Source organism: Macaca mulatta, chromosome 7 (assembly GCF_049350105.2).
Source record: "Macaca mulatta isolate MMU2019108-1 chromosome 7, T2T-MMU8v2.0, whole genome shotgun sequence".
NCBI lineage: Eukaryota > Metazoa > Chordata > Mammalia > Primates > Cercopithecidae > Macaca > Macaca mulatta.
This window is the reverse complement of record NC_133412.1, coordinates 179038606-179066227: the sequence shown is the minus strand read 5'-3', so window position 1 is coordinate 179066227 and position 27622 is coordinate 179038606. Positions and strand designations below refer to the sequence as shown.

General features: G+C 54.5%; 1 long non-coding RNA gene and 1 gene segment (V, D, J or C); one reads left to right on the top strand and one right to left on the bottom strand.

Annotated features, from left to right (window-relative positions):
- Positions 1 to 214: 214 nt before the first annotated feature.
- Positions 215 to 21952, bottom strand: LOC144330507 (uncharacterized). Its single transcript, XR_013396768.1, has 4 exons — positions 20187 to 21952; positions 18554 to 20142; positions 7139 to 7241; positions 215 to 1963 (listed from the first exon to the last, which is right to left on the bottom strand). It is a non-coding gene; the product is annotated as an uncharacterized LOC144330507 (long non-coding RNA).
- Positions 19576 to 27622, top strand: LOC114679689 (immunoglobulin heavy constant epsilon-like). The segment is given in 7 exon segments: positions 19576 to 21946; positions 22774 to 23082; positions 23280 to 23600; positions 23686 to 24009; positions 24096 to 24419; positions 26343 to 26620; positions 26705 to 27622. Coding segments are annotated over 6 exon segments (1524 nt in total).

Genomic DNA, 27622 nt, shown 5'->3' with positions numbered 1-27622 from the left:
CCCGCGGCCTGGGGAGAGCGGGGCTGCCGGCCACGACTGCTGGACAGAGGCTCCCACGCTCTGCTGCCCGCGTCACGCCGTTCGGTGAATGTCACGCAGAGTCTGCAGACAGGAAGGGAGGCACGAGCGGGAGCGCGGCAAGCACCTGCCTCGGCCGTCAGGGAGGACTCCCGGGCTCACTGGGAGGAGGTGCCACGATTTCAGCTTTGGTAGCTTTTCTCTTCTTTTAAATTTTCTAAAGCTCATTAACTGTCTTTAATGTTTCTCATTTTTGATGACAATAAAATATCCTTTTTAAGTCTTGTACTTTGTGATGGGAGCAGCCTTCCTGTGTTCACGCGCGTCCTGCGCCCGGTGGGAAGCAGAGTCAGGAGGCAGCTGGTCGAGCTGTACCTCGGGGGCTCCCTGCACACGGCCCCCGCCTCCTGCGGCCACACGCACTGCCCACGCGGCCCTCCCTGGCCCCGTCACTACATGGACCCCCGGGGCTTCTCCTCTTGCCTACGTGGATGCAGTTTCTCCTCCTGCTGGGCACGGTGCTGCCTGCCCTGGTCACTCTGCATGGGGCAGGGCTTCCAGGACAAGCTGGGTTGGGGCCTGGGAGCTGGCTCAGACTGGCCAGGCAGAGCCACACAGAGGGCCTTCCAGAATCAAGAGGTGGGTGTCAGATCTGTGTGAGTCAGCTCAGGACCACAGAGGGGCGGCTCGCACCGCAGACCTGGATCCTCCCAGGCCTAGGGACCAGGAATCTGAGATGGGGATGCAGGCAGGGCTGGTTTCTCTCAAGCCCTCTCTCCTTGGCTTATACACACTGTCTCCTCCCTGGGTCCTCACATGGCCATCCCTCTGTGTGCCCGTGTCCTAAGCTTCTCTTCTCAGAAGAACACACATCAGATTAGATTCACCTCATAGGAATGTAATGACCTCTGTAAAGACCCCATCTCCAAATACAGTCACATTGCGAGGCCAGGGATTAAGACTTCAATATATGAATTTGTAGCGGTCACAATGTAACTCATAACAGTCCATACTCTGGCCCCCCAAAATTCATGTTTTTCTCACATGAAAAATACATTCATCCTAATCTCAGCATCCCCCAAACTTAGCCCTTTCAGCATCAATTCTCAGCCTGAAATCTCATCAAAATATCACCTTAATCAGGTATGGGTGAAACCTGGTGTGATTCATTCTGGGGTAAAATTCAGCCCATAAGAGACATGTTGGGCCAGAAACAAGGACCAGGCAGGAGAGGCAGAGGTGGAGACAGACATTTTCAAAGATAAAGCTGGGCACTAGGTCATGTAGCAAGGACCGATTTTCAACAGAAATAACTATTGCAACAGAAGAAAGAGTCCGGCAAGACCTGAACTCACCTCCATCTGTGCAGAGGCGACAGCCTTGTAAAGGGAGACGGTACGGGGAGCAGCGAGGGTGCTCGGGGCTCAGGCATCGGGGAAGGGAAAAGTTGCCCAGCGCTGGTCAGCGTCCCTGGGATGGGGCCCGCTGTGTCCGCGCCGGCCATTGTTGAGGTCAGGATTCTGTCCTCCCAGAGCCTGGAGACACCGGCCCCATCTTCCCAATGGGGACACTTCAGGGAGTGGCTCTCAGGTCCCGAGAAAGACCCTCCTGGGTCACAGGAAATGCACAGACATCGGGAACGGACAGAAGGACGTGTGGTTGCAGCCCTTTCAGCAGACGCCCTGAGAAAGGGAGGTCGGGGTTGGAGCAGTCAGTCAGTTCTGGTGCACGGAGCTTTCTCACGCAGATGTTGACGGGGCAGGGGTCGGCCTAGGGGTGCAACCAGAAGCTGTTAGACACTGTTAGTGTCTGCTCAAGTCTTTACGAGCCAAAGCTGAGGCCGAGTGGAGAGGCTCCAAGGAGCCTGGCTGGAACTCAGTCAAGGACATGGTCTTGTTACCGAGGTGGCTGCGGTGGCTGGGCTGGGAAATGCCATCGGAGTTTCCTGTGGCAGGAGAGAGACCATCTCACCCAGGAAAAGGGGAGTGGTTGGATTCGTTGGTGTGGCATCGAGCAGCAGGAGCTGCACCAAACACAGAGTTGGGGTGAAATCCCCAGACTCCAGGCCCTGCGGTGCCGTGGGAGGCCTCACCGCTAGAGAGGGCTCCAGGGGGCCTGGCCTCAACTGGGTGCTGAAGCCCAGCCCTTTAACTCCCAGGACACACTGCTGCAGCCGCGAGGGGGTGAGGGAGACAGCACCTGGGGTCAGGGCGGGCAGCTGCTGCCTCACCGGCTCTATCCGAAGCCCAAGGATGGCGTCCCAGAGATGCAGGAGAGCTTTGCCCAGAGAACGAGCCAGCCTGCAGGGACCCTGCTGGACAGGTCTCCACCCTCTGCCCTTCAGGCGGCCCTCGGGGCCTCCGGGTGCTCTGGTGGGATGGGCTCCAGTCCACTCTCTGATGACAGACGGCCCGGCCAAGCTAAGGAAGGGAAACCCAGGACAGTGCTGGGCGCTGTGTCATTCCGTGCCCTGAGCAGGCCGAGTTGGGAAGAAGCAGATGCTCCCTGCAGCTCCTGCCCCCTTCAGGGCCTGGCGCCTGGACCAGGTTCCCTGGGGAAATTGGGCCCCTCCCTGAGGCACCCAGGCCCCACCTGCCCCTTTCCACCTGGGACCGAGCATCCTCCAGAGGGCCAGCCCTCCTGGAACAGCCCTCCTGCAGGAACACCATGCCCAGCCCCAGGACCCTCCCTCAACTCTCCAGCAAGGCTGCACTGTGGGTGACCCCTGCACACCCTCCAGCCATCCATGCTGCGATGTAACACAACATGGTGTGACGTGGTGTGATGTCCGTGGTGTGACAGGGTGTAATGTGGTGTGATGTGACAGGACATGGTGTGATGTGCTACGATGTGGTATGACAGAGTATGACATCCCTGGCGTGATGTGATGTGGTGTGATGTGGTGCAATGTCCCTGGTGTGATGTGATGTGGTGTGATGCAGTGGGATGGAGTATGACATCCCTGGTATGATGGGGTATGACATGTGATGTGGTGTGACAGAGTGTGACATTCCTGGTGTGATGTGGTGTGATGTGGTGTGATGGGGTATGACATGGTGTGATGTGGTAAGGTGTGACATGATGTGATGTGCTGTGACTGGGTGTGACATCCCTGGTGTAATGTGGTGTGAAGTGTAACTAGGGGTGATATAGTGTGATGTGGTGTGACATGTGACGTGGTGAGACATGATGTGATATGATGGGGTGTGATGTGGTGTAACATGTGATGTGATGTGGTGTGACATTCCTGATATGACAAGGTATGATGTGGTATGATGTGGTGTGACATAATGTGATGCAGTGTGATGTGATGGAGAGTGATGGGGTGCAACACTCCTGGTGTGATGTAGTGTGATGTGGTGTGACATAATGTGATGGAATGTGATGAGGTGTGATGGGGTGTGACATGTGACATGGTGTGATATGATGTGATATGATGGGGTGTGATGTGGTGTAACATGTGATGTGGTGTGATGGGGTGTGACATCTCTGGTGTGATGGGGTATGATGTGGTGTGACGTAATGTGATGCAATGTGATATGGTGTGACAGGGTGTGACATCCCTGGTGTGATAGAGTATGATGTGGTGTGACAGGGTGTGACATCCCTGGTGTGATGGGGTATGTGTTGTGACATGGTGTGACAATGTGATGAGTGTGCCTCCCTGGTGTGATGTGGTGTGATGTGGTGTGACATATGTGATGTGGCATAACATCCCTGGTGTGATGGGGTATGATGTAGCTGATGTGGTGTAATGTGATATGTTGTGATGGGGTGTGATGTGGTGTGACATAATTCGAAGTGGTATGTTACGGTGTGACAATGTGCTGTGGTGCGACATCCCTGGTGTGATGGAGTATGATATAGCTTGATATGGTGTGACGTAATGTGATGTGGTGTAATGGGATGTGACATCTCTCGTGTGATGGGGTGTGATGGGGTGTGGTGTGACATGATGTGACGTGAGATGTGCTGTGACAGGGTGTCACATCCTTGGTGTGATGTGATGTAGTGGGAGATGGTGTGATGTGGCATGATGGGGTGTGACAGGGTACGACATCCCCAGTGTGATGATTTCCATGGTGGGATGTGGCGTGACATCCCTGGTGTGACATAGTGTGATGTGCGACATGTGACATGGTGTGACATTCCTGGTGTGACTCTTGTGTTGACATTTGTGGTCAGCCCAAGATACAGAGGTCCCTGTGGCCGAGGGAAGGGGGAGAATGGAACCATCTGAGCATGTTGACCTGGAGGAATCGGTGGCCCTTGAATCCACGAAGCCCACCCTGCCAGGTGCCCCTGCCCCACGGGACCCAAGTGGGCTTGCAGAGCAGCAAGCAGGACTCTGGTTAGACTGGAGGAAGGACCTGCCACCACGTGGCCTTGTGAGGGGACACAGAGCGAGGCTGTGACCTCAGCGTCCGCCCAGCACAGGGTGCTGCTGAAGCGCCTCCTGTCCTCTCAGCAGGGGTCCCAGAGCAAGGCCCGAGGCAGGCTGAAGAGAGGGGCAGAGAGAGGATGCTGGGGAGGCAGAGGTGAGGGGAGTGAGAGCCCAGGTTTCAGCTGAGCCCCTGCACAGGGAAGGAGCCTAGCTGAACCCCCGTCTCCCAACACGCTCCCGACCCTGCCCCTGCCCAACCACCTCCCAGAGGGCACCTCGGCCCCTCTGCTACCCACACCCAGCAAGGGGTGTGGGGTCCCGACCGAGCCCAGCCAGCGAGGCCCGGCACGGCCACACCTGTGCTCACCACTCCCATGGCCAAGATCCCTGCTAACATGGCAGGGCTGGGCCTCGAGGAGACAGAACGCCCAGTCTGGCATGGCACTCCACGCGTGGGGGCCACGTGACAATGCCTGCCATGCATGGGAGCCACGTGACACAAACGTGTACTCAACACAGGCCTCGCACAGGGACACAAGCCTGTGCGACTCCAGCACTCACCCTGCAAACTCAGGCACGGGCTCCCCAGGCAGGTCACAGCCTCACATCTGGAGCCGCTCCATGTGCCAGGCCCTCCACCCACGTTCCCGTCCCCAGTGCTGGCTGCTGAGCCACACCGTCTTCTCTGTGGATCCCTCCCAGCCCGCTCAGCACAATGGACATGCTCTCTCCCGTCCTGCGACTGCACCGGCCTCTTCCCCTCAGCACCCACGTCTGGCTGTCTCCCAGGAAACGCGGACCACCACAGTCAGGGACCACCTTCCTAGCTGTCCACGTGGACCACACCACACCTGACCCCAGGTGGAGTCACACTGTGTCCTGCTTCAATATTGAAAAGGGGAAAAGCTGGAGGAGGGGAAAGATAAGGGAGAAAAAATCAGGAGGGGAGGGTCACATTCTTGTGAGGCTTTGATTAGAGCTCACTGAGCCCCCACGTTGCATGAAAAGGAGGGGTGGAGGAAGCAATTACTCGTTCGCCTTGTGCTCAGTAAATCTCCACTGGATAAGAAAATAAACAGAGTAGAAGACGTCAAATATGCGTTCGTCTCAGGGGCGGGAAGGACGATGTCTTGTCTCCTTTTGTCCCACGTCATGAAGACCGGGCTGTTAATTTATATTGTCAGGCTGAGGGAGGCCACCTGGGGAGACCCAGCCTACATGCTGCTGCTATCAGTTTAGAAACAAAAGGATATTGGTCTAAAATTCTCTTTTTTTGTTGTGTCTCTGCCAGGCTTTGGTATCAGGATGATGTTGGCCTCATAAAATGAGTTAGGGAGGATTCCCTCTTTTTCTATTGATTGGAATAGTTTCAGAAGGAATGCTACCAGCTCCTCCTTGTACCTCTGGCAGAATTTGGCTGTGAATCCGTCTGGTCCTGGACTTTTTTTGATTGGTAGGCTATTAATTATTGCCTCAATTTCAGAGCCTGCTACTGGTCTATTCGGGGATTCAACTTCTTCCTGGTTTAGTCTTGGGAGAGTGTAAGTGTCCAGGAATTTATCCATTTCTTCTAGGTTTTCTAGTTTATTTGCGTAGAAGTGTTTATAGTATTCTCTGATGGCAGTTTGGAAAACAGTGTGGCGATTCCTCAAGGATCTAAAACTAGAAATACCATTTGACCCAGCCATCCCATTACTGGGGATATACCTGAAGGATTATAAATCATGCTACTATAAAGACACATGCACACGTATGTTTATTGCGGCACTATTCACAATAGCAAAGACTTGGAATCAACCCAGATATCCATCAGTGACAGACTGGATTAAGAAAATGTGGCACATATACACCATGGAATACTATGCAGCCATAAAACAGGATGAGTTCATGTCCTTTGTAGGGACATGGATGCAGCTGGAAACCATCATTCTCAGCAAACTATCACAAGAACAGAAAAGCAAACACCGCATGTTCTCACTCATAGGTGGGAATTGAACAATGAGATCACTTGGACACAGGAAGGAGAAGATCACACACCGGGGCCTATTATGGGGAGGAGGGTCGAGGGATAGCATTAGGAGATATACCTAATGTAAATGATGAGTTAATGGATGCAGCACACCAACATGGCATGTGTATACATATGCAATAAACCTGCACGTTGTGCGCATGTACCCTAGAACTTAAATAAAAAAAAAAAAAAGAAACAAAAGGCAAGGCATGACTTTTGTGTTTTCTTTTTCTTTTTTTCTTCCCATGACTCAGCTTCCCAGCTCAACTTTTCTTTTTGGCATGGTGAGTTTGGGTTCCTGAGATTTTACTTTGCTTTCACAATGGTCAAGGTCATGCCCTCAGTATTCAGGAGAGCTGGTCCACACGCAGACCCCTGCCATCCCTGGACACTTTTCAAATGCATGCTGCAGTCTCTGACACTCTCTTACTACTACAGAAACTGAGGCCTTGGTGAGGCTGCAGCCCGTGCTCATGGGGACAATGCCAGGCTGGAACCCGCATTTCTGACTCCAAAGCTCCTGTTCCTTTCACTCACCCCACACCACCTCTGAGTCCAAAGCTTTGTCCTTGCCTGAGTCCTATCCTCAGGGACAGGGGCTCAACACAGCCACCAACACATCACACCCTGAGAAGGTCCCTTGAGCCCAGACAGGTTTGGAGAGCACAGAAGCCCTGGAAGCTCTGTGGAGGGGCTGCACAGTTCTCTATTCAACACATACTCACCAGGTGGTCACCAGCAGAGATGTCACATGGCATGGAGCTCGCCTCGGCCAACAGGACAGGTGTGGGGTTGGGCGGCGTTCCCAGGGCACTCTTTGAAGCAGAGCTGTGGGGAAAAGTTGTGGCCAACCTCAGATCTGCTCATCAACACCTGGTCTCCCGCCCTCCGGGGCCACAGAACACTAAGCTTCCTGGATACTGAGGCTGGGTGAGGCCATGGGGGAGAAGAAATCTCAACGAGATAAAAGATCATTTTTTTAAAATATGAGGATCATGACTCACATAAACATATGATGACACATTTCAGAGGTGTTCTTTATCTCATTAATTAAGGTGTTACAACCAGTTCAAAGTGGAATTCAAAGTACTACACTGACATAATTGATTCAGGAATGCTATACGGAGTTCATAGATGCAAAACTGGCCTTTTCCCTGGGAGGTGAGGAGGAATCCATTGTCCTTCCAAAGACGAGAACTTGAACTTCTACCAATTCAAAGAGTTTTTGCATCGCTATCAATTATCTACAGCTTCGAGCAGTGGTCCCCAACATTTTGGCACCAGGAACCGGTTCCATGGACGACAATTTTTCCACAGACCAGGATCGGGGGATGGCTTGGGGACAAAGCTGTTTCATCTCACATCATTAGGCATTAGGGTCTCATAAGGAGTGTACAACGTAGATCACATGAATCTGCAGTTTGCAATAGTGTTCGCTGCTATGATAATCTAATACTGCCACTGATCTGACAGGAGGTGGAGCTCAGACAGTAATGCTCACTCACCCCTCTCCTCCTGCTATGTGGCCCAGGTCCTAACAGGCCACGAACCGGTTCCAGTGCATGACCCAGGGGTTGGGGACTCCTGGCTTATAGAGTTGTAAAATAGTTCAAAGAAAATGAAAGATGCAGAGCTCCATAGAATGAAATAGCCTAGAAGAGTGTATAACACGATGCCTTGCTTTCCATTGAAGGCACCTAGTAATCTTTTGGTCCATTTCAGTTTTTCTCAATGTTTCCCATAAACATATATAACTGACTGACAGAAACACATCCATAATATAGAGAAGACCCCTGTAAACCAATGAGAAAAAATCAAGTAATTCAACAGAGGAATAGGAAAGAGACGTGAACAGATGTTTTACAGAAGCTATCCAAATAGCCACTAAATGTATGAAAAGATGTTGAACCACACTAGTCAACAGGGAAATGAAAACGAAAAACCACATGAGAGAAAGTTGTTCTGATTCCAATAATGCTGGAGCAGCTAATATCAGACCAGCCCTTCGGCAGATGGCAATTATAAACACTGGAAAAACTGTAAGCACACACAACACACACACACCAATTGCAAGCACTGGAACATGAGCAAAAGTAGGCAAACACCAGTAAGGATTATTCCTTGAAATATTTGTCTGAAGTCACACCCCAGTGCATGTAACACGTGCAGCTAGAGTTCAAGCAGGAAACTGCAGCCCTCCTGCTGAGGATTGGGATGCAGGGCTGCATTTTCAGAGCAGCTGGAAATGAAGAGAAGATGTCCATAAAGGAAAAGGTCACCAAAGGGAAACCCCACAATCTGCAGGTAAACTCCACGGAAACCTCTGGCTGATCCCTTAGGTGTGCGTGGGTAGGGAAAACTCCAAAGGGCCCAGCAGAAAACAACACTTGTAAGGTTGAGAGAACTGAGATTCCAGCTACTGACAACTGCCAGGCAGACAGACTTTGGAGTTCGAGTCAACTCAAGCTAACTGCTTCCTAACATTGAAAAAAACAATCGATGCCCTGTTAAGGAAGAATGAAAAACCCATAATCTGTACCACATTATCGACAACACAAGGAGCACATCCAAAATTACCATGTATGCAAAGAAATATGGAAAGGTGATCCATAGTCAAAAGAAAAAGGGGTCAGTGGAGATCAATGCCAAGATGACCTAGATGCAGACTCAGTTATCAGACAAGGACTTTAAAGAAGTTATGGGAAATATGTTCAAAGACTTAAAGGAAAATACAGTTATAATGAATGATTAGATGAGGTATCTCTAAAAAACTGAAAATATTTACAAGAACCCAATGAAAATTCTAGAACTAAAAGTACGATTCTGAAATGAAAAACATCATTTGGCCAGGCACAGTGGCTCATGCCTGTAATCCTAGCACTTTGGGAGGCCAACAAGGAAGGATAACTTAATCTCAGGAGTTTGAGACCAGGTTGGGCAACATGGTGAAACCCCATCTCTATTTTATTAAAAAAGAAAAGAAAGAGAAAAACATTACTCAAGTTTAATAACAGATTGGAGAAGACACAGACGGAACTGAGAACTTAAAGATGCATCAATAGAATATATCAATTCTTTTTAACCCAATCCAAAGGAGAGAGAGAAAAATGCTAAAAAATGAAAAGAGACTCTTCCTGCTGGACAAGGTGAAGCATTCTAAAGCATGTGAAACTGAAGTCCAGAGGGAGATGTGATATTTCCATGGGAAAGGTCAACCCTAAGCTATATGCAAATGTACCAGCCTAGGCTGGTGTGGTGGGCTGATAGCATCTCCCTGGCCAAATATATGCCCACCTGGAACCTCAGAATGTGACCTTATTTGGAAATAGGGTCTTCACCAATTAGGTTAAGGACTTGAGATGATATACTAAATTTTAGATGGGTCCCAAGTCCAAAGACTGGTGCCCTCATAAGAGGACAGGACATAGATACACATGGAGGTAAGCCATACAATGACAAAAGAGAAGATGAGGGGTGTCAGGAGCCACCTGTGTTTTTCCATTTGCATTACTGTAAAGGAATACATGAGGCTGGGTAACTTATAAAGGAAAGAGGTTGAATTGGCTCACAGTTCTGCAGGCTGCATAGGAAGCCTGGCACCAGCATCTGCTTCTGGTGAGGGCCTCAGGAAACTTACAATCATCACAAAAGGTGAAGGGAGAGCAGGTATGTCACATGGCAAGAATGGGAGCAAGAGGCTGAGGGGGGGCCTCAGACTTAAACAACTAGATTGTGTGTGAACTAACTGGGGGAAAACTCACTCATCACCAAGGGGATGATGTTAAATCATTCATGAGGGATCGGCCCTCATGATCTAATCACCTACCGGGCCCCACCTCCAACACTGGGAATCATATTGCAACATGAGATTTGGAGGGGACAAATATATAAATCATATCCTTCAACCCCTGGCCCCCCAAATCTCATATCCTTCTCACATTGCAAAATACAATCATGCCTTCTCAACAGTCCCCCAAAGTCTTACCTGATTCCAGAATCAACCCAAATTTCCCAAGTCCCAAGACTCATCTGAAGATGACTCCCTTCCACCTATCAGCATATGAAATCAAAGACAAATTATTGACTCCCAAAATACAATGAGTGTGCAGACATTCGGGTAAACATGCCCATTCCAAAAGGGAGAAGTTGGCAAAAAGAAAGGATCTACATGCCCCATACAGGTCAGAAATTCAGCAGGGCAGTCATTAACTCTTAAAGCTCCAAGGTAATCTCCTTTGACTTCATGGCCCATATCCAGGGAACACTGGTGCAAGGGGTGGGCTCCCAAGACCTTGGACAACTCCACCCCTGTGGCTTCTCTGACAGGATAAAGTTGAGTGCCTGTGGCTTTTCCAGATTCAGGGTGCAAGCTGCCAGTGGATCTACCATTCTGGGGTCTGAGGACAGTGGCCCCCTTCACACAGCTCCACTAGGCAGTGCCCTGGTCAGGACATTATATGGGGGTTCAACTCCACATTTCCCTTTGGCACTGCTCTAGTAGAGGTTCTCTGTGAGGGCTCCATGCTGTTGGTAGGCTTCTGTCTGGGCACCAACACTTTCTCATACATTTCTGAAACCAAGAGAGAAGATGCCAAGCCTCTTTCACTCTTGCATTCTGGGGGCCTACAGGCTTAACACCAGGTGGAAGTTGCCAAGGCTTATAGTGGCTTGCACTCTCCAAAGCAGCAGCCTAAGCTATACTTGGGGCCCTTTGAGCCAAGGCTAGAGCCAGAGCAGCCAGGATGTGGAGAGCAGTGTCCCAAGGCTGCACAGGGCAGTGGTGGCCATGAGCATGGCCCAAAAAACCATTCTTTCCTCCTTGGCCTCTGGGACTGTGATGGGAAAGACCACCTCAGAGATTTCTGAAATGCCCTTCAAGGCCTTTTTCCCTTTGTTCTGGATATGAGCTCTTAGCTCCCTTTTAGTTATGCTAATCTCTACCAAGTGGTACAGCCTGCTTATATTTCTCTCCTGAAAATACCTTTTTCTTTTCTATCACATGGCCAGGATGTGAATTTTCCAAATTTTTTATGCTCTGCTTCCCTTTCTTGATGAAAAAAGACAAATTCTATAAAACACTTGAAAAGATTTATTCTGAGCCAAATGTGAGAGCCATGAACTATGGCACAGCCTCAAAAGGTCCTGAGAACATGTGTGCAAGGTGGTTGGGTTACAGATTGGTTTTATGTTTTAGGGAGACATAAGACATCAATCAATACATGTAAAGTATACATTGGTTTGGTTTGGAATGGCAGAACAATTCAAAGTGGGGAATTCCAAATCACAGGTGGATTTGAAGATTTTCTGATTGGCAATTGGCTGGAAAAGTTGTTACCTAAAAAGTTGAAGTCAGCAAAAAGCAAAGCTTAAGATAAAGGGGGTTGTGGAAGCCAAGGTTCTTCTTATGTAGATGAAGCCTCCAGGTTTCAGAGAGAAGAGATGGTAAATGTCTCTTATCAGACCCTAAAAGGTGCCAGACTCAAATAAATATCTCCTGAATCAGGAAGAGGTCTGAAAAGGGAAGAAGATTCTCTACAGGATATAAATTTCCTCCACAAGAGACAGCTTTGCAGGGCCATTCCAAAATGTGTCAGAGAAATAGATTCTGGGATAAAATACTTTAATGTTCTTCCATGCCTGCCACCTGTCATGTGATGCTATACCAGAGTGAGATTAGAATTTGATATCTTATTGCTACAAGGAGTCTGCTTTGTCAGTCTTAAGCTCCTTGTTTTAATGTTAATACTGGTCAGCTGAGCCTAAATTCCAAAAGGGGGAGGTTATAGTGAGGTACCTCCAACTCCTCCCCTTCCTGTCATGGCCTGAACTGGTTTTTCAGGTTTCTTTGGAATCCCCTTGGATTAGCATTTTATTTTTTCGTTTACACCTTTTAAATATAAGTTCCAACTTTAAGTTATTTCTTTGCTCCCACATCTTATCATAGACTGTTAGAAGCAACCAGGTCACCTCTTAGAAATGTCTGCTTAGAAACGTCTTCCACCGGCCAGGCACGGTGGCTCACGCCTGTAATCCCAGCACTTTGGGAGGCCGAGACGGGCAGATCACAAGGTCAGGAGATCGAGACCATCCTGGCTAACACGGTGAAACCCCGTCTCTACTACAAAAAATACAAAAAACTAGCTGGGCGTGGTGGTGGGCACCTGTAGTCCCAGCTACTCAGGAGGCTGAGGCAGGAGAATGGCATAAACCCAGGATGCGGAGCTTGCAGTGAGCTGAGATCTGGCCACTGCACTCCAGCCCGGGCGACAGAGCAAGACTCCGTCTCAAAAAAAAAAAAAAAAGAAAAGGAAAAAAAAAGAAAAAAGAAATGTCTTCCACCAGATGCCCTAAGTCATCACTCTTAAGGTCAAACTTCCACAGATCCCTAGGGCATGAACACGATGCAGCCAAGTTGTTTCTTAGGATTTAACAAGGGTGACCCTTACCCCAGTTCCCAATAACTTCCTCATTTCCATCCGAGATTTCATCAGCCTGGCTTTCGCAGTCCATATGTCTATCAGCATTTTGGTGATAACCATGTAATCAGTCTCTAAGAAATTCCAAACTTTCCCTCATCTTCCTGTCTTCTGAGTCCTCCAAATTCTTCTAACCTCTCTGCCTGTTACCTAATTCCAAAGCTGCTTCCACATTTTCAGGAATCTTTATAGCAATGTTCCACTCCTCAATACCAATTTTCTGTGTTAGTTTGTGTTATTAGAAGAAAAAAAAAATATGTGAGGCTGGTAATTTATAAAGAAAAGAGGTTTGCGCCAGGCACTGTGGCTCATACCTGTAATCCCAGCATTTTGGGAGGCCAAAGCAGGAGGATCACCTGAGCTCAGAAGTTTGAGACCACCCTGGGCAACATAGTGAGAACTTGTCTCAAAAAGAAGGGAAGGGCAGGGTAGGGAGAAGAGAAGGAAGGAAAGGAGGTTTAATTAGCTCACAGTTCTGCAGGCCATTCCAGAAACATGGCCCCGGCATCTGCTTCAAGGCCTCAGGGAGATTGCAATCACGGCAGAAGGCGAAGTGGGAGCAGGCATGTCACATGGCAAGAGGGAGTAAAAGAGAAGTGGCATGTCCCAGACTTTTAAACAACCAGTTGCCGCATGGACTAACTGAGGGAGAACTCACTCATCACCTGGGGGATGGTGCTAAACCATTTATGAGGGGTCCAGCCCTGTGATCTAATCACCTCCCACAAGGCCCCACCTCCAACACTGGGCATCACATCTCAACATGAAATTTAGAGGCACATGCATCCAAACCATTTCACCACAGGAAGCTGGAAGAGATGGAGGGTCCTCCCCTGGAGCACTCAGAGACAGCCACCAACACCTTGATCTCAGACTCCTGACTTCCAAAACTGAAAAAAATTGTTTTAAGCCACATTTGTGATATTTTGTTACAGCAGCCACAGCATAGATATAGCTGGTAACAGAGTTCTCTAGCCTCCAAAATACAAGCCTGGGGTAAATAACTATTGAATTTGACCACATGGAAATCAGGAAGAATGTAATGAGCATCATCAATAGACTGGATGACCTGGGAGATCGTGGCAAGTTTAAAGCTAATCAGAAGTTGGCAACCAAAAAATCCTGTCTTGCAAATTGCCAGGAAATTGCCACGAAAAACTTTAGAAAACATGATGAGAAAAGATGGAGAAACCCAGATGACTCCCTGGTTTCTGAAGAGGTGCTTAGGCATTTAAGTGAGACCGACGAGACTCCACACTGTACCCTTCAGAAGGGCAGACACTCATGAGATCGTCAACCACGGCTCCCTCGCTGGGAGGCAGACACAGAGCTGGAGGCGGCGGCCACAGTTTAAACTAGGTGGACAAAGAAGTGTCAGCATCGGGACTTGCAGGAGGCCCTGGGAAGGAGCAGGCGGCAGTGGGGCCTGGACAGCCCTGGGGAAAGGAAGTTACTCGGAGGAGACAAGGGACTTGCATTCGGGCCAAAACCAAGGACAAGAGGTCAGCTGGTCCCAGGGAACTCTGGAGCCCAGCACCCCACCATGGGTGCAGGGGCCTGACAACCCCACAGAGGGCTGTGGGCACCGGGCACCAGCCTGCGGGGGTCTGAAGGCTGCTGCCCAGCCACACATGTCCTGGTCCTGAACAAAGGGTCCAAGAGGCAGCTGCAAACTCGCCCTCCTCAGAGTAGCCCGTTAGCCTCAGCAGGTGTTGGCCCCTGGTCACCACATATGCCCTGACAGTGGGGCCTGGCCTCAGAAAGGGGCCCCTCCATTTGTATTTTCTATCTGATCTTTGACACAGTGCTGACATCAAAGACCAAACCCTAATCTTGATTCACATACGCCAAAGAAATGACTAAGACTAGTTCTTCCGGAGGTCAGTTTTAGAACGTGTTTATTCTAATTCTGCCTTATCTCTATGCACCAAGAAAAATATCTGCACGTCTGTAGTAAAATGGGAAGGTGCCTTCATTTTGTTTGTATGCTAAAGAAAACTTTTAAAATATCTCACTTTTTAAAACGGTTTTGTGTGTTTTGGATGCTTATAACATTTTCCATAATAGATCATTTGGATGATGCAGTCAGAGTCTTCTGACAGAAAGCAGATCAATGGATTCCTGGTGATCAGGAAGGCGTTGTTTGCAAAGGGGCTGGTGGAATTTTCGGAGAGATTCTACATCTTCCTACAACTGTTTATCTGCATTACAGTGGTGGTTGCATGACTCTGCATTTGTTGAAACTCACATGTAACAGGATGTATTATACTGCATATAAACTACACTTGAATAAATATGACTTTCAAAACTTAAAATAATTGAGGGGTGGTTCACTGCCCTGGCTCAAAGCCCCCTGGCCACGCTGCCTGTCCAGCCCACCCCCATCCCTGCCAATGCTTGACTCCAGTGTCCTGACAGCCTCCTGACCCCCCAGGCTGCTCTGCACCCTGAGGAGTGCGGCCATCCGGAAGCAGCTGGATGGAGATGGGGAACCCGAGACTCATGCCACACCATGTCCTCCCGCCCCCACCAGACACACACAGATGTCTAAAGCTGCACTGTCCTCACACACGCTGCCCCCACCCACCCTGGTAGGGCCATTCCAGGCCTGGGGCAGGAGGGCAGACTCTCCCCGTGCCCCGACAAGCATACCTGCACACACCCCAGCACACACACACACACCCCAGCACACACACACACACAGTGTGTACAGCTGAGACACAGCCCACTCTAGTCAAAGTCTACCCCCGTCACTGAGGGGAAGGCACAGCACTGTGGGGCCACAGGAGCGGCAGCTGGACACAGACCAAGGCCTTGGCAAAGGCCCAGGCCACTGGCTGGGCATGAAGGCCAGAAGAGGGCAGGAGGGGCTGGGGCACTGTGCCTGTTGGGCCTAGGTGGGCACATGCTGGGCAGGAGAGGAACAGGCCGGCCCCTCACACAGGAAGAGGTGGGGGCAAAGGCAATTTCTGGAGGCCAGGGCAGGGCCACTGCACCAAGGAAAAGCAGAGCAGGGTGAGAACGGACATGGGGCTCGGAGCTGAGCAGGCCTGGTGGGCCCCAAGAGGGAGACACAGAACCTGGGGATCTCAAGGCTGGCAGGCGCCAGAGATGGAGCCCCAGCTGGGATGCCATCCTCCTTCCTGGGGACCCACTCTGCCCAGCCCTTGCAGCCTAGCACAGCTTGGGGCATTGGATAGAACTGGGAGAGAGCAGGCCAGGAGGGTCTCACTGAGGCCCCTGCCCCAAATGCCCACAGCCTGGGGAAAATTAGCAGGTAGATGGGGGGGCAAGTGGAGCCCCAGCCACACCCACACAGTGCACACAGCCTCACTGGGGCCGGAGGGGGCCGGAGGCTCGCCACCCCTGCTGTGGTTTCTCAGAATCATGGGTCCTTCCAGGGAACTCAGCGTTTCCTCCTCACCCTCCCACACGGCACCTTTCCCCAGGGCCACGAGCAGGGCATGGGGGCCTTGGACAGCCTGGGAACAGGACACTCACACCCAGCCTGGATTCCCTGAGCCTCACATCATAGCCCTCCAGGGCTCTGGCAGCCAACAGCCCTTCCAGGGTCTTCCACACGTGCTGAACATCCCTCTGAGGGTGCCAGGCCTGACAGCCCCTCTCCCTCCACAGGACCACCAGCCCTGGGAACCCGGGGTCCTGGGGGCAGGGTCCCAGTGTCTCCCTCCCCAAAGGTTCTATACACCCCACCCCTCCCCGGTGGCCACTCCACGCATGCTGGCCTCCGGGGGACAGGCAGGCCAACGGTGTGAAGGAAATCATCTCGCTCAGGGCTGCAACCAGGGACAAATGCCATGGGCGCCTCCAGGAAGACCACTGAGTCCGAGCCCAGCCTTCATGTGCCCACACCCATCCACGGCATAGATGGGGCATGGCATCCCCAGCCTCCAGCAGCTGCAGGGACCTTGCAGAGCCACCAGCCACCTCCGCCCAGCTCCCTGCCAGCCCGTGGCCAGGCCCCCGCCTTCGTGTGCTTGCCTTGAGGAGCAGCCCAGCTGGGGACCCCCGGCTGCAGGACGGTGACCTGGGAGTGAGTACAAGGTGAGGCCACCGTGCAGGGTGCCAGCTCCAAGCGGGTCATGGGGACAAGGGCTGTGGCCATCAGGAAGCCCTGCACGCACACCTTGGACACGCGGCCCTTGAGTTCACCTTAGTGCGCCTCATTCTCCTGCACAAAAGAGCCCCCATCCTTTCTTCACAAGGCTTTTGTGGGAGCAGAGGTGGCATTGCCCAGTACCCTCTCCCTTTCCCAGGCAGCGGGACCCTGAGTTTGCTGACCGGCACCACCAAGCCCAGGCATGCATCAAGAGTGACAGTCTGGGAGCTGGGCAGGGGCCCCAGGGTGGGGGCTGAGAGGGCAGAGAACCTCCCCCAGCACTCGGTGTGCGTCCGTAGTAAAGGAGCCTCACCTGAGCCCCCACTGTTGCTCAATCGACTTCCCAAGAACAGAGAGAAAAGGGAATTTCCAGGGCGGCCCGGGCCTCCGGGGGTTCCCACCCCATTTTTAGCTGAAAGCACTGAGGCAGAGCTCCCCCTACCCAGGCTCCATTGCCTGGCATAAAAATAACCACCATGGTTACTGATCATCTGGGAGCTATCCAGGAACGCGACAGGGAGCCAGATGGGCCATACCAGCCACAGGCACCAAATGGAGGACCCGGCACTTCAGGTATCCCAGGCCACAGGGAACCCCAATCGAGGGGCTGGCCCAGGCAGCAGTGAGGGAGAAGCTGCCTGGGCCCCTGACAGGGAGGGGACTCCTGGGCCACCCTCACAGCATAAACCAAGCTTCTTGGTCACTGCATGGACTCTAGGCACCCCTTCCCTGCATGGGGACACAGGAAAGCTAGAAACAGCCTAACACCGACCTGGAGAAGGCAAGGGGCTGGGAATCTTGGCTGGGACAGAGCTGGGCCCAAGACTAAAAAGGTCAGAGGCCCCACACTGGGCAAGGCTAGGCTGGGTGCAGACTGCCACCCCCAGGACAGGGATAGCTAACCCAGAGCCGGGAGGGAGGGTGGGTAGGCGGCAGCAGGGATCTGTCCTGAGCTGCACTGCACAACTGGCAGATCTGGGCAAGTCTGAGCTGGATGGACTGAACGGGGCTTGGCTGAGTGGACTAGACAGACAGGGACTGAATGGGGCTTGGCTGAGTGGACTAGACAGGCAGAACATACTGAGCTGAGGCAAGCTGGGTGGGCTGAGAGGGCTACCCTGTCCCTTTAGAGGATAGGCTGGCCAAGCTGAGCTGTACTGAGCCAGGGCGATCGGGGCTGGCCTGGGCCAGGTGGGTTTAGCTGAGTTGAGTGAGTGGACTGGGTAGAGTGAAATGATCTACCCTCAGTTGAGCCAGGTTTGAGCTGGGTTATTCTAAGCCCTAAGGTGGACTGAGCTGGGCTGAGCTGGACTTATCTGGGGGGCAGGGCAAAATCAGGCTGAGCTGAGGTGGCCTGCACTGAGTGGTCCAGGATTGGGTTAAGCTAAATTAGGCTGACCTGGACTCGGCAGGACTTGGTTGAAATAAGCTGGGCCGACACAGGAGTAGGGACAAGCTACAGTTCTCTACTTAGGATAAAAGGGGTGTTCGTGGACTATCTGGACTGAATGACACCAAGCTAGAGTATTACCTGTTGAGCTTACCTGACCTGGCCTGGGCTTAGCAGGGCTGCACTGAGCCGGGCTGAGCTGAGCTGAATAGACCTGAGCCAAGCTTAGCTGGTTAGGCTAAGTTGGACTGAGCTAAATTGGATTGAGCTGAGGAGGGCTAGGCTGGATGAGAGACCTGATGATGGACAGGGTTAAAAGCTGGAGTGAGCAGGGCTTAAATTATTGAACTAAATTGGGCTGGGGTGATCTAAGTGAGTTCAGCTGGGATGAGCTGGGCTGGGCTGAACTGTGCCAAAGTGAACTGGGCTAAACTAGGCTCACCTGAGTGGACTAAGCTGGGCTGGGCTCAATTGGGTTCAGCTGAACTGTGTTGGGTTAGACTAAACTGGGTTCAGCTGGGCTGAGTCAAGCTGAACTGGACTAAGCTGTGATTGGAAGGGCTGAGCTGAGCTGGGTTGAGCTGGACAGACCTGAGCCAAGCTCAGCTGGTTAGGCTAAGCTGAGCTAAGCTAAATTGGGTTGACCTGTGGAGGGCTAGGCTGAGTGAGGGATCTGAGATGGACAGGGTTAGAAGCTGGACTCAGCTGGGCTTAGATTGCTGAAGTGAGTTGAGGTGGGGTGAGCTAAACTGGGTTTAGCTGGGATGAGCTGATCTGAGCTGGGCTGAACTGAACTGAGCCAAAGTGAACTGGACTGAACCAGGCTAGCCCTGAGTGGTCTGGGCTGGGCTAACCTAGGTTCAGCTAGGCTCATATGGGCTGGGCCAGGCTAAGGTGAACTGAACTGAGCTGAGCTGCGCCAAACTGGGTTCAGCTGGGCTGTGCTGAACTGACCAGAAGTGGACCTGGATGGGCTGAGCTGGGCTGAGCTAGGCTAGCCTGAGTGGGCTGAGCTAGGTTGGACTGGGGTGAACTGAGCTGAGCTGAGCTGGGCTGGGCTAGGCTAGGCTAACCTAACCCAACCTAACCTGGGTTCAGCTGGCCTAGATTGGGCTGGGCTGGACTAAACTGGGTTCACCTGAGATGTGCTAATATGGGCTGGGCTGGGTCAGGTTGAGGTTAACTGAACTGGGCTGACCTGGGCTGGGCTCAATTGAGTTCACATGGGCTGGGCTGGCCTGGTCTAAACTGGGTTTGGCTGGGCCAGGCCAACTGGGCTGAGGTGGATGGAGCGGAGCGGAGCTGAGCTGGCCTGGCTGGGCCTGAGCTGTGACTGGAAGACGTGGGCTGAGCTGGACAGACCTGAGCCAAGCTTAGCTGGTTGGGCTAAGCTGGGTTGAGCCAAATTGGGTTGAGCTGGGGAAAGCTAGGCTGAGTGAGTGACCTGAGATGGACGGGGTAGAAGCTGGAGTGAGCTGGGCTTAGATTATTGAACTGAATTGGGATAGGGTGATCTAAACTGGGTTCTGCTGGGATGAGCTGATTAGGGCTGGGCTGAAATAGGCTAGCCCTGAGTGGGCTGGGCTGGACTAACCTAGGTTCAGCTGGGCTCATATGGGCTGGGCCAGGCAAAAGTGAACTGAACTGAGCTGAGATGTGCTAAACTGGTTTCAGCCGGGCTGAACTAAGCTAGCCCAAGCGGGCTGAGCTAGGTTGGACTGGGGCGGGCTGGGCTGGGCTAACCTAACCTGGGTTCAGCTGGCCTAGGTTGGGCTGGGCTGGGCTACACTGGGTTCAGCTGAGATGTGCTCATATGGGCTGGGCTGGGTCAGGTTGAGGTTAACTGAACTGGGATGAGCTGAGCTGGGATCAACAGAGTTCACATGGGCTGGGCTGGCCTGGCCTAAATTGGATTTGGCTGGGCCGGGCCAACTGGGCTGAGGTAGATGGAGCTGAGCTGGCCTGGCTTGAGCTGTGACTGGAAGACCTGGGCTGAGCTGGACTGTCCTAAGCCAAGCTTAGCTAGTTGGGCTAAGCTGGGTTGAGCTGAATTGAGTTGAGCTGGGGAGGGCTAGGCTGGGTGAGGGACCTGTGAGATGAACAGGGTTAGAAGCTGGACTGAGCTGGGCTTAGATTGCTGAACTGAGTTGAGCTAAACAGGGTTTAGCTGGGATGAGCTGATCTGAGCTGGGCTGAACTGAACTGTGCCAAAGGGAACTGGACTGAACCAAGCTAGCCCTGAGTGGGCTGGGCTGGGCTAACCAAGGTTCAGCTGGGCTCACATGGGCTGGGCCCAACTAAGATGAACTAAAGTGAGCTGAGCTGTGCTAAACTGGGTTCAGCTGGGCTCATATGGGCTGGGCCAGGCTAAGGTGAACTGAACTGAGCCGAGCTGTGCTAACCTGGGTTCAGTTGGGCTGGGGTGGGCTGAACTGACCAGAATTGAACTGGGCTGGGCTGGGCTGAACTAGGCTAGCCTGAGCGGACTGAGCTAGGTTGGACTGGGGTGAGCTGGGCTAGGCTGGGCTGGGCTAGGCTAGGCTAAGCTAACCTAACCTGGGTTCAGCTGGCCTAGGTTGGGCTGGGCTAAACTGAGTTCAGCTGAGATGTGCTAATATGGGCTGGGCTGGGTCAGGTTGAGGTTAACTTAACTGGGCTGACCTGAGCTGGGTTCAGCTGAGTTCACATGGACTGGGCTGGCCTGGCCTAAACAGGGTTTGTCTGGGCCAGGCCAACTGGGCTGAGGTGGATGGAGCTGGGCTGAGCTGGACAGACCTGAGCCAAGCTTAGCTGATTGGGCTGACTAAGCTGGGTTGAGCTAAATTGGGTTGAACTGGGGAGGGCTAGGCTGGGTGAGTGACCTGAGATGGACAGGGCAAGAGAAGCTGGAGTGAGTTGGGCCTAGATTATTGAACTGAATTGGGCTGGGGTGATCTAAACTGGGTTCTGCTGGGATAAGCTGATCTTGGCTGGGCTGAACTGAGCAGAGCTGAACCTAGGTGGGCTGGGCTGAATTGGGCTGCTGGGCTGGACTGGGTAAGCTGGGCTGAGCTGAGCTAGGCTAAACTGAGTTGGGATGGGCTAGGCTGGGCCAAACTGGTTTCAGCTGAGATGGGCTAATATGAGCTGGGCTGGGCCAGGCTGAGCTCAACTAAACTGGGCTGTGCTGGACTGGGCTGAGCTGGACTGAACTGTATTCAGCTGGGCTGGCCTGGCCTGAGCTAAGCGGAGTTCGGCTGGGCTGGGCTGAGCTGAGTAGGATTAGTTGAGCTGGTCATAACTGGATTTAACTAGCTAGGCTAGACTTAGCTGACTAAGCTGGTCTGGACTGTATTCATCTGTGTGAAGTTGGGGTAAGGTGGCTATTTTAAGTCCAGCTTTGCTGAGCTAAACTGGACTGGGCTAAATTGAGCTGGACTGACCATTCTCACCTGGCTGACTAAGAGGAGCTGAGACAGAAGCAAAATGGTTGAGCTGGCTGGACTGAAATAAGAGTTTGCTGCCTGCAAGGGGAGGTCCTGGGCTGACTTGGGCCAGGCTGAGCCAGGTTGGTCTAGAGTGCACTCCAGAGGGTGCCTCCTGCAGTGGGCCAGTCTCAGCTGAACTTGGCTGTCCCGGTGGGCAGAGTGGGACTGGATACTGTGATTTTCAGGGTGCCCAGAGCAGACTTCAAGACCAAGCTAAACTGGGCTCCAGGGGCAGGATGGGCTGGCGACTTGGGGCTCTGGGCCAGGGGCGAAGGGCCACGCTGTGCAGACAACAATGTCTGGGCCAGGGTTCTGTTGTGGGAGGGACTGCCCGGGGCATCAGGGCAGGTCTTCCCGCCCTCCCCTAGAGGTCAAGGGTAGGCAGAGCACCAGGGGCGCCTGGCAGGTCAGGGGAGGGCTGCCGTGATGGGGAGATGGGGGCTCGGCACTCGAGAGCCCGAGGAGCTGAGACCACAGCCTCGGGGGATGGGAGTCGGTTGGAGGGCAGGCAGACCATCCACCATGAGCCCAGAGAGAGTGTGAAGGGGGAGGGCTCTGGTGTTCCATGTCCCATGGGGTCCCCGGGCTTCAGCCTAGGGGCATGGCCCAGTGCCTCTGCTTCTGAATGCCCACGCTGCAGCGGCCTTGATGGGGACGCTGGGGTCATCCTGGAGGCACCCCCTTCCTGAGCCCATCCTGAGGATAGTGGCTGAGCAACAGCTTCTGGTGGGGGAACGGCGGCCCTGGGAGGTGCCCTGGGCCAGGGGCTTGTAGGGATAAAGGCCCAGAATGACCCTGGCCATCTGGATCCCTGGGCTGCCACGGGGTCCCTAGCTCCTCCATCCAGACCCCCAGGCCTGATGGGCCCTGGCCCGAGGCTGGCACTGACTAGGTTCTGTCTTCACAGCCTCCATACAGAGCCCCTTCGTCTTCCCCTTGATCCCCTGCTGCAAACACATTGCCTCCAATGCCACCTCCGTGACCCTGGGCTGCCTGGCCACGGGCTACTTCCCGGAGCCGGTGATGGTGACCTGGGACGCAGGCTCCCTCAACAGAAGCACTATGACCTTACCAGCCACCACCTTCACGCCCTCCGGTCACTATGCCACCATCAGCTTGCTGACCGTCTCGGGTGCGTGGGCCAAGGAGACGTTCACCTGCCATGTGGTGCACACTCCATCGTCCGCAGACAAAGAGGTCAACAAAACCTTTGGCGGTAAGAGAGGGCCAAGCTCAGAGACCACAGTTCCCAGGAGTGCCAGGCTGAGGGCTGGCAGAGCGGGCAGGGGGTGAGGGGGTGGGTGGGAACACCCAGCATGCTTGGGGACCCGGGCCAGGAACGTGGGGGCAAGAGGGAGGGCGCACAGAGCTCAGGGAGGCCAACAACCCTCATGACCATCAGCTCTCCCCCAGTCTGCTCCAGGAACTTCACCCCACCTACCGTGAAGATCTTACAGTCATCCTGCGATGACGACGGGCACTTTCCCCCGACCATCCAGCTCCTGTGCCTCATCTCCGGGTACACCCCAGGGGCCATCAATGTCACCTGGCTGGAGAACGGGCAGGTCATGAAAGTGAACTCGCCCACCCCTCCTGCCACGCAGGAGGGTGAGCTGGCCTCCACACAAAGTGAGTTCACCCTCGCCCAGAAGCACTGGCTGTCGGACCGCACTTACACCTGCCAGGTCACCTATCAAGGTACCACCTATAACGACAGCACCAAGAAGTGTGCAGGTACGTTCCCACCTGCCCTGGTGGCCAATACAGAGGCCAGAGAAGGTGGCGGGCGGGCCTCACACAGTCCTCCGGTGTACCACAGATTCCAACCCGAGAGGGGTGAGTGCCTACCTAAGCCGGCCCAGCCCGTTTGACCTGTTCATCAGCAAGTCGCCCACGATCACCTGTCTGGTGGTGGACCTGGCACCCAGCAAGGAGACCGTGAACCTGACCTGGTCCCGGGCCAGTGGGAAGCCTGTGCCCCACATCCCCACAACGGAGAAGAAGCAGCGCAATGGCACGTTAACCGTTACGTCCATCCTGCCGGTGGTCACCCAAGACTGGATCGAGGGGGAGACCTACCAGTGCAGGGTGACCCACCCCCACCTCCCCAGGGCCCTCGTGCGGTCCATGACCAAGACCAGCGGTGAGCCACAGGCAGGCCAGGGTCGTGGGGGAGGAGGGAGGGAGCGAGCGAGCGGAGCCTGGGCTTGACCCCACGTCTGGCCACAGGCCCGCGTGCTGCCCCGGAAGTCTATGTGTTTGCAACGCCAGAGAAGCTAGAGAGCCGGGACAAGCGCACCCTCGCCTGCCTGATCCAGAACTTCATGCCTGAGGACATATCGGTGCAGTGGCTGCACAGCGACGTGCAGCTCCCGGACGCCCGGCACAGCGTGACGCAGCCCCGCAAGACCAAGGGCTCCGGCTTCTTCGTCTTCAGCCGCCTGGAGGTGACCAAGGCCGAATGGGAGCAGAAAGACGAGTTCATCTGCCGTGCAGTCCATGAGGCAGCGAGCCCCTCATGGATCGTCCAGCAAGCGGTGTCTGTAAATCCCGGTAAATGATGCACTCCTGCCTCCCTCCCTCTCAGGGCTCCATCCAGCTGTGCAGTGGGGAGGGCTGGCCTGTCCACTGTTGCAACCACTCCAGGAAGCCACCCCCAATAAACCGTGCCTGCTGAGAGCCCTGGGTACACCCATTCTTGGCAGCGGGCAGGGCTGTGGGCAGGGGATCTTGGCACAGGAATGGGCCCCCCAGGAGGGGCAGTGGGAAGAGGTGGGCAGGGCTGAGTCCCCCCAGGAGAGGTGGTGGGAGGAGGTGGGCAGGGCTGAGGCACCATTTCATCCATCTGTCTTCATGTCGGGGGTATTTGTCAAACAGTGTATCTGCAGGGACTCATCACAGATACCCTGGGCCCTCTCTGCCCCTACTCTGGATTCTCCCCCTCCAAGGAGTCCAAAGACCCAGGAGAGGTCCTCAGGGAAGGGGGCAAGGGAGCCTAGCCCCCACAGCCCTCTCTCTTGGGGACTTGGCTTCTACCCCCCTGGACAGGAGCCCCTGAACCCCTAGGTGTAGATGGGCACACAGGCCCCTCCAGGTGGAAAAACAGCCCTAAGTGAAACCCCCACACAGGTACACAGGACCCCAGACAGCCCTCCCCCGAGTCTGTGCCACTGCGGTTCGCCTCTCTGCCCTGTCCCGCCTTGCAGAGCCCTGGCCCCAGCACAGGGGCCAGTGGGGCCGAGCCCACTCACACCCCACAGCCTCCGCCACCCTGCCCTGTGGGCACACCAGGCCCAGGCCAGCACCCAGGCCCCCTCTCCTACTGCCCCTCCCCTGCCCCTCGGTCCATCCTGAGTCGGCCCCCAGGGAACTGCCAGCCTCACACACCCAGTCACACCCAGTCACGCCCACTCAAGGCACAGTTGCGCATGTACCAGGCCCCATAGCAACTCCACAGCGCCCTGCACCACCACCAGGATGCCAAAGGCACCCCACACATGGTCACATGTGGCCCACACTCTGCCTCCCATGCTGCCTCCAGCCAGGCTACTCCCAAGCACTTCCTCTGAATCATGCCTGGGCCGCTGGATCCCAGACAGAAATGGAGAGGCCCTCACATGGTCTCCTCCAGTCCAACCCTCCCTGTCACCCTGTCAAACACAGGATGGATGCACCCCAGGACCTGGGCTCCATCCCACTCCCCCTCTCACCCACACCAGAATCCCAGAGCAGGCTACATGCCCCTCCCAGGCCTCAAACCCACGGGTGCATCTGACACCCCCGATCCAAACGCTCCCCGTGGTCATGCATACCAAGTGCACAGCACCCACCAAATCCACACAAACACAGGCACCGGGCACCCCGTGAGCACAAAGCCCCTCCATGTCTGAAGACAGTCCCTGCACACCATCACAGCCACGCACTCAGCTTCACTCTCACATCCCGGCCCACCTGCACCCAGCTCCGGGCCGGGAGCAGCAGAAAGAGGTGTGAGGGGCCGAGGCTGGACCTGCGCCTGCTGGTGGCCTGTGACCAGCAGGCAACTCAGGGCATTGGGGAAGGGAGTGGAGGGGACCCAGGGCAAGAGGATCCAGAGGGACCAGGCTGGTAGGCGGGGCCGGGCCAGGGTAGGGCCAGGAGGCCGTTCTGGACTCCCACAGGCCTGGGCTCATAGTCTACACCAGGACAGCCCCTTAGAGCACCCACGCAGTGAGTCCCAGGTCTTGGGAGCCAGGCTGCAGAGCTCACGCATCCTTCCGAGAGCCCTGAGTGAGGGGGCCACTCCTGTGCCAAGGGGCTGGGTCCTTCTCTGGGGGAGGGGTGGGGTCTAGAGAGAGGTGGAGTAGAGGTAACCAGAGAAGCCATAAGGAACAGAGGGAAAATGGGGCCAGAGTGGGTCCCACAGACGAGAGGTCAGGAGTGGTCAGCCTGGTCCTGGGCTGTTGACTGACTCGGGACCTGGGTCCCCACCCTCAGGGTTGGCTGGCGGCTCTGCGCAGTCCCAGAGGGCCCCGGATAGGGTACTCTGCCACTCCGAACAGCAGCAAGGGCTGCCGAGAGCAGCAAGGGGCTCTGTGCCTGACCACCACTGCCACTGTGGAGCCGGGAGGGCTGACTGGCCAGGTCTCCCAGAGCTGGACGTGTGCGTGGAGGAGGCCGAGAGTGAGGTGCTGTGGACGTGGACTGGCCTCTGCATCTTCGCCACACTCTTCCTGCTCAGTGTGAGCTACAGCGCTGCCATCACACTCCTCATGGTGGGCACCCACCTCCAGGGGCCAGGCCAGGGCAGGGGGCTGGGCAGAGCCAGCAGAGCGCCCTGACCCACGCCCTCCCCTCAGGTGCAGCGGTTCCTCTCAGCCACGCGGCAGGGGAGGCCCCAGACCTCCCTCGACTACACCAACATCCTCCAGCCCCACGCCTAGGCCACGGGCCACTCGCGCTCCACCAGGCCTAGCTGCTTCTCTGCCGGCACCCGAGCCTCCCTCGGGCTGTGCCCTGCCCTGGGTGGGAAAAGGGAAGCAGACAAGAAAAGGGGGTGCAAGGTCACTACTGTGGGCTGATGGCCAGTGAATCTGAGCCCAGAGGGGCCCGCTCAGCCGCAAGGTTAAAGGTTCGGACAGAACCACCAGTCGCAGCCCCCACCCCAAAACAGTGTCTGTCCTTTCAATGGAGTCATCGAGGAGGGGGTGGCTGCTAGCCGTTCTGAGCTCATCCCAGGCCCCTGGGTCTCAGGGTCACTCCCATTCTGACTGTACAATCACCAAAAGCCAAGGAGGGCCCAGCACCCAGCCCAGGACACAGCTGAGTCTGCGTCCAGCCCAACACCAGCCCACAGCCTCGCTCTGAGTCTGCGTCCAGCCCAACGCCAGCCCACGGCCTCACTCTGAGTCTGCGTCCAGCCCAACGCCACGGCCTCACTCCCCAGCCTTGCTCTGACCCTTCTACCCCTGAGGTCCAAGTGCCTGGCATCCCCGTCCCCCAGGCCTCACCCACCCTCTTTCCCTTCACCCACCCCTCCATCCATCCACAGCCCCCATCCCTGCAGCGTGAAGGAACAGGGAAGCCCTCTGAGGCCAGGCCACAGGACTGCTGGGGACTTCGGCCCCTGGAGTGGGTAGAGGGGCTCCCACAGCCAGAGGAGGGGTTTCCTGCAGGGACAGCGCTGCTGCCCTCATCCCTGTGACCTCGTCCAGCCTCTGGCTTCAGCAGTCCTATTTCTTTCCCTCTGGTTTCCTAGTAAAGTTCCTTTTCACAAA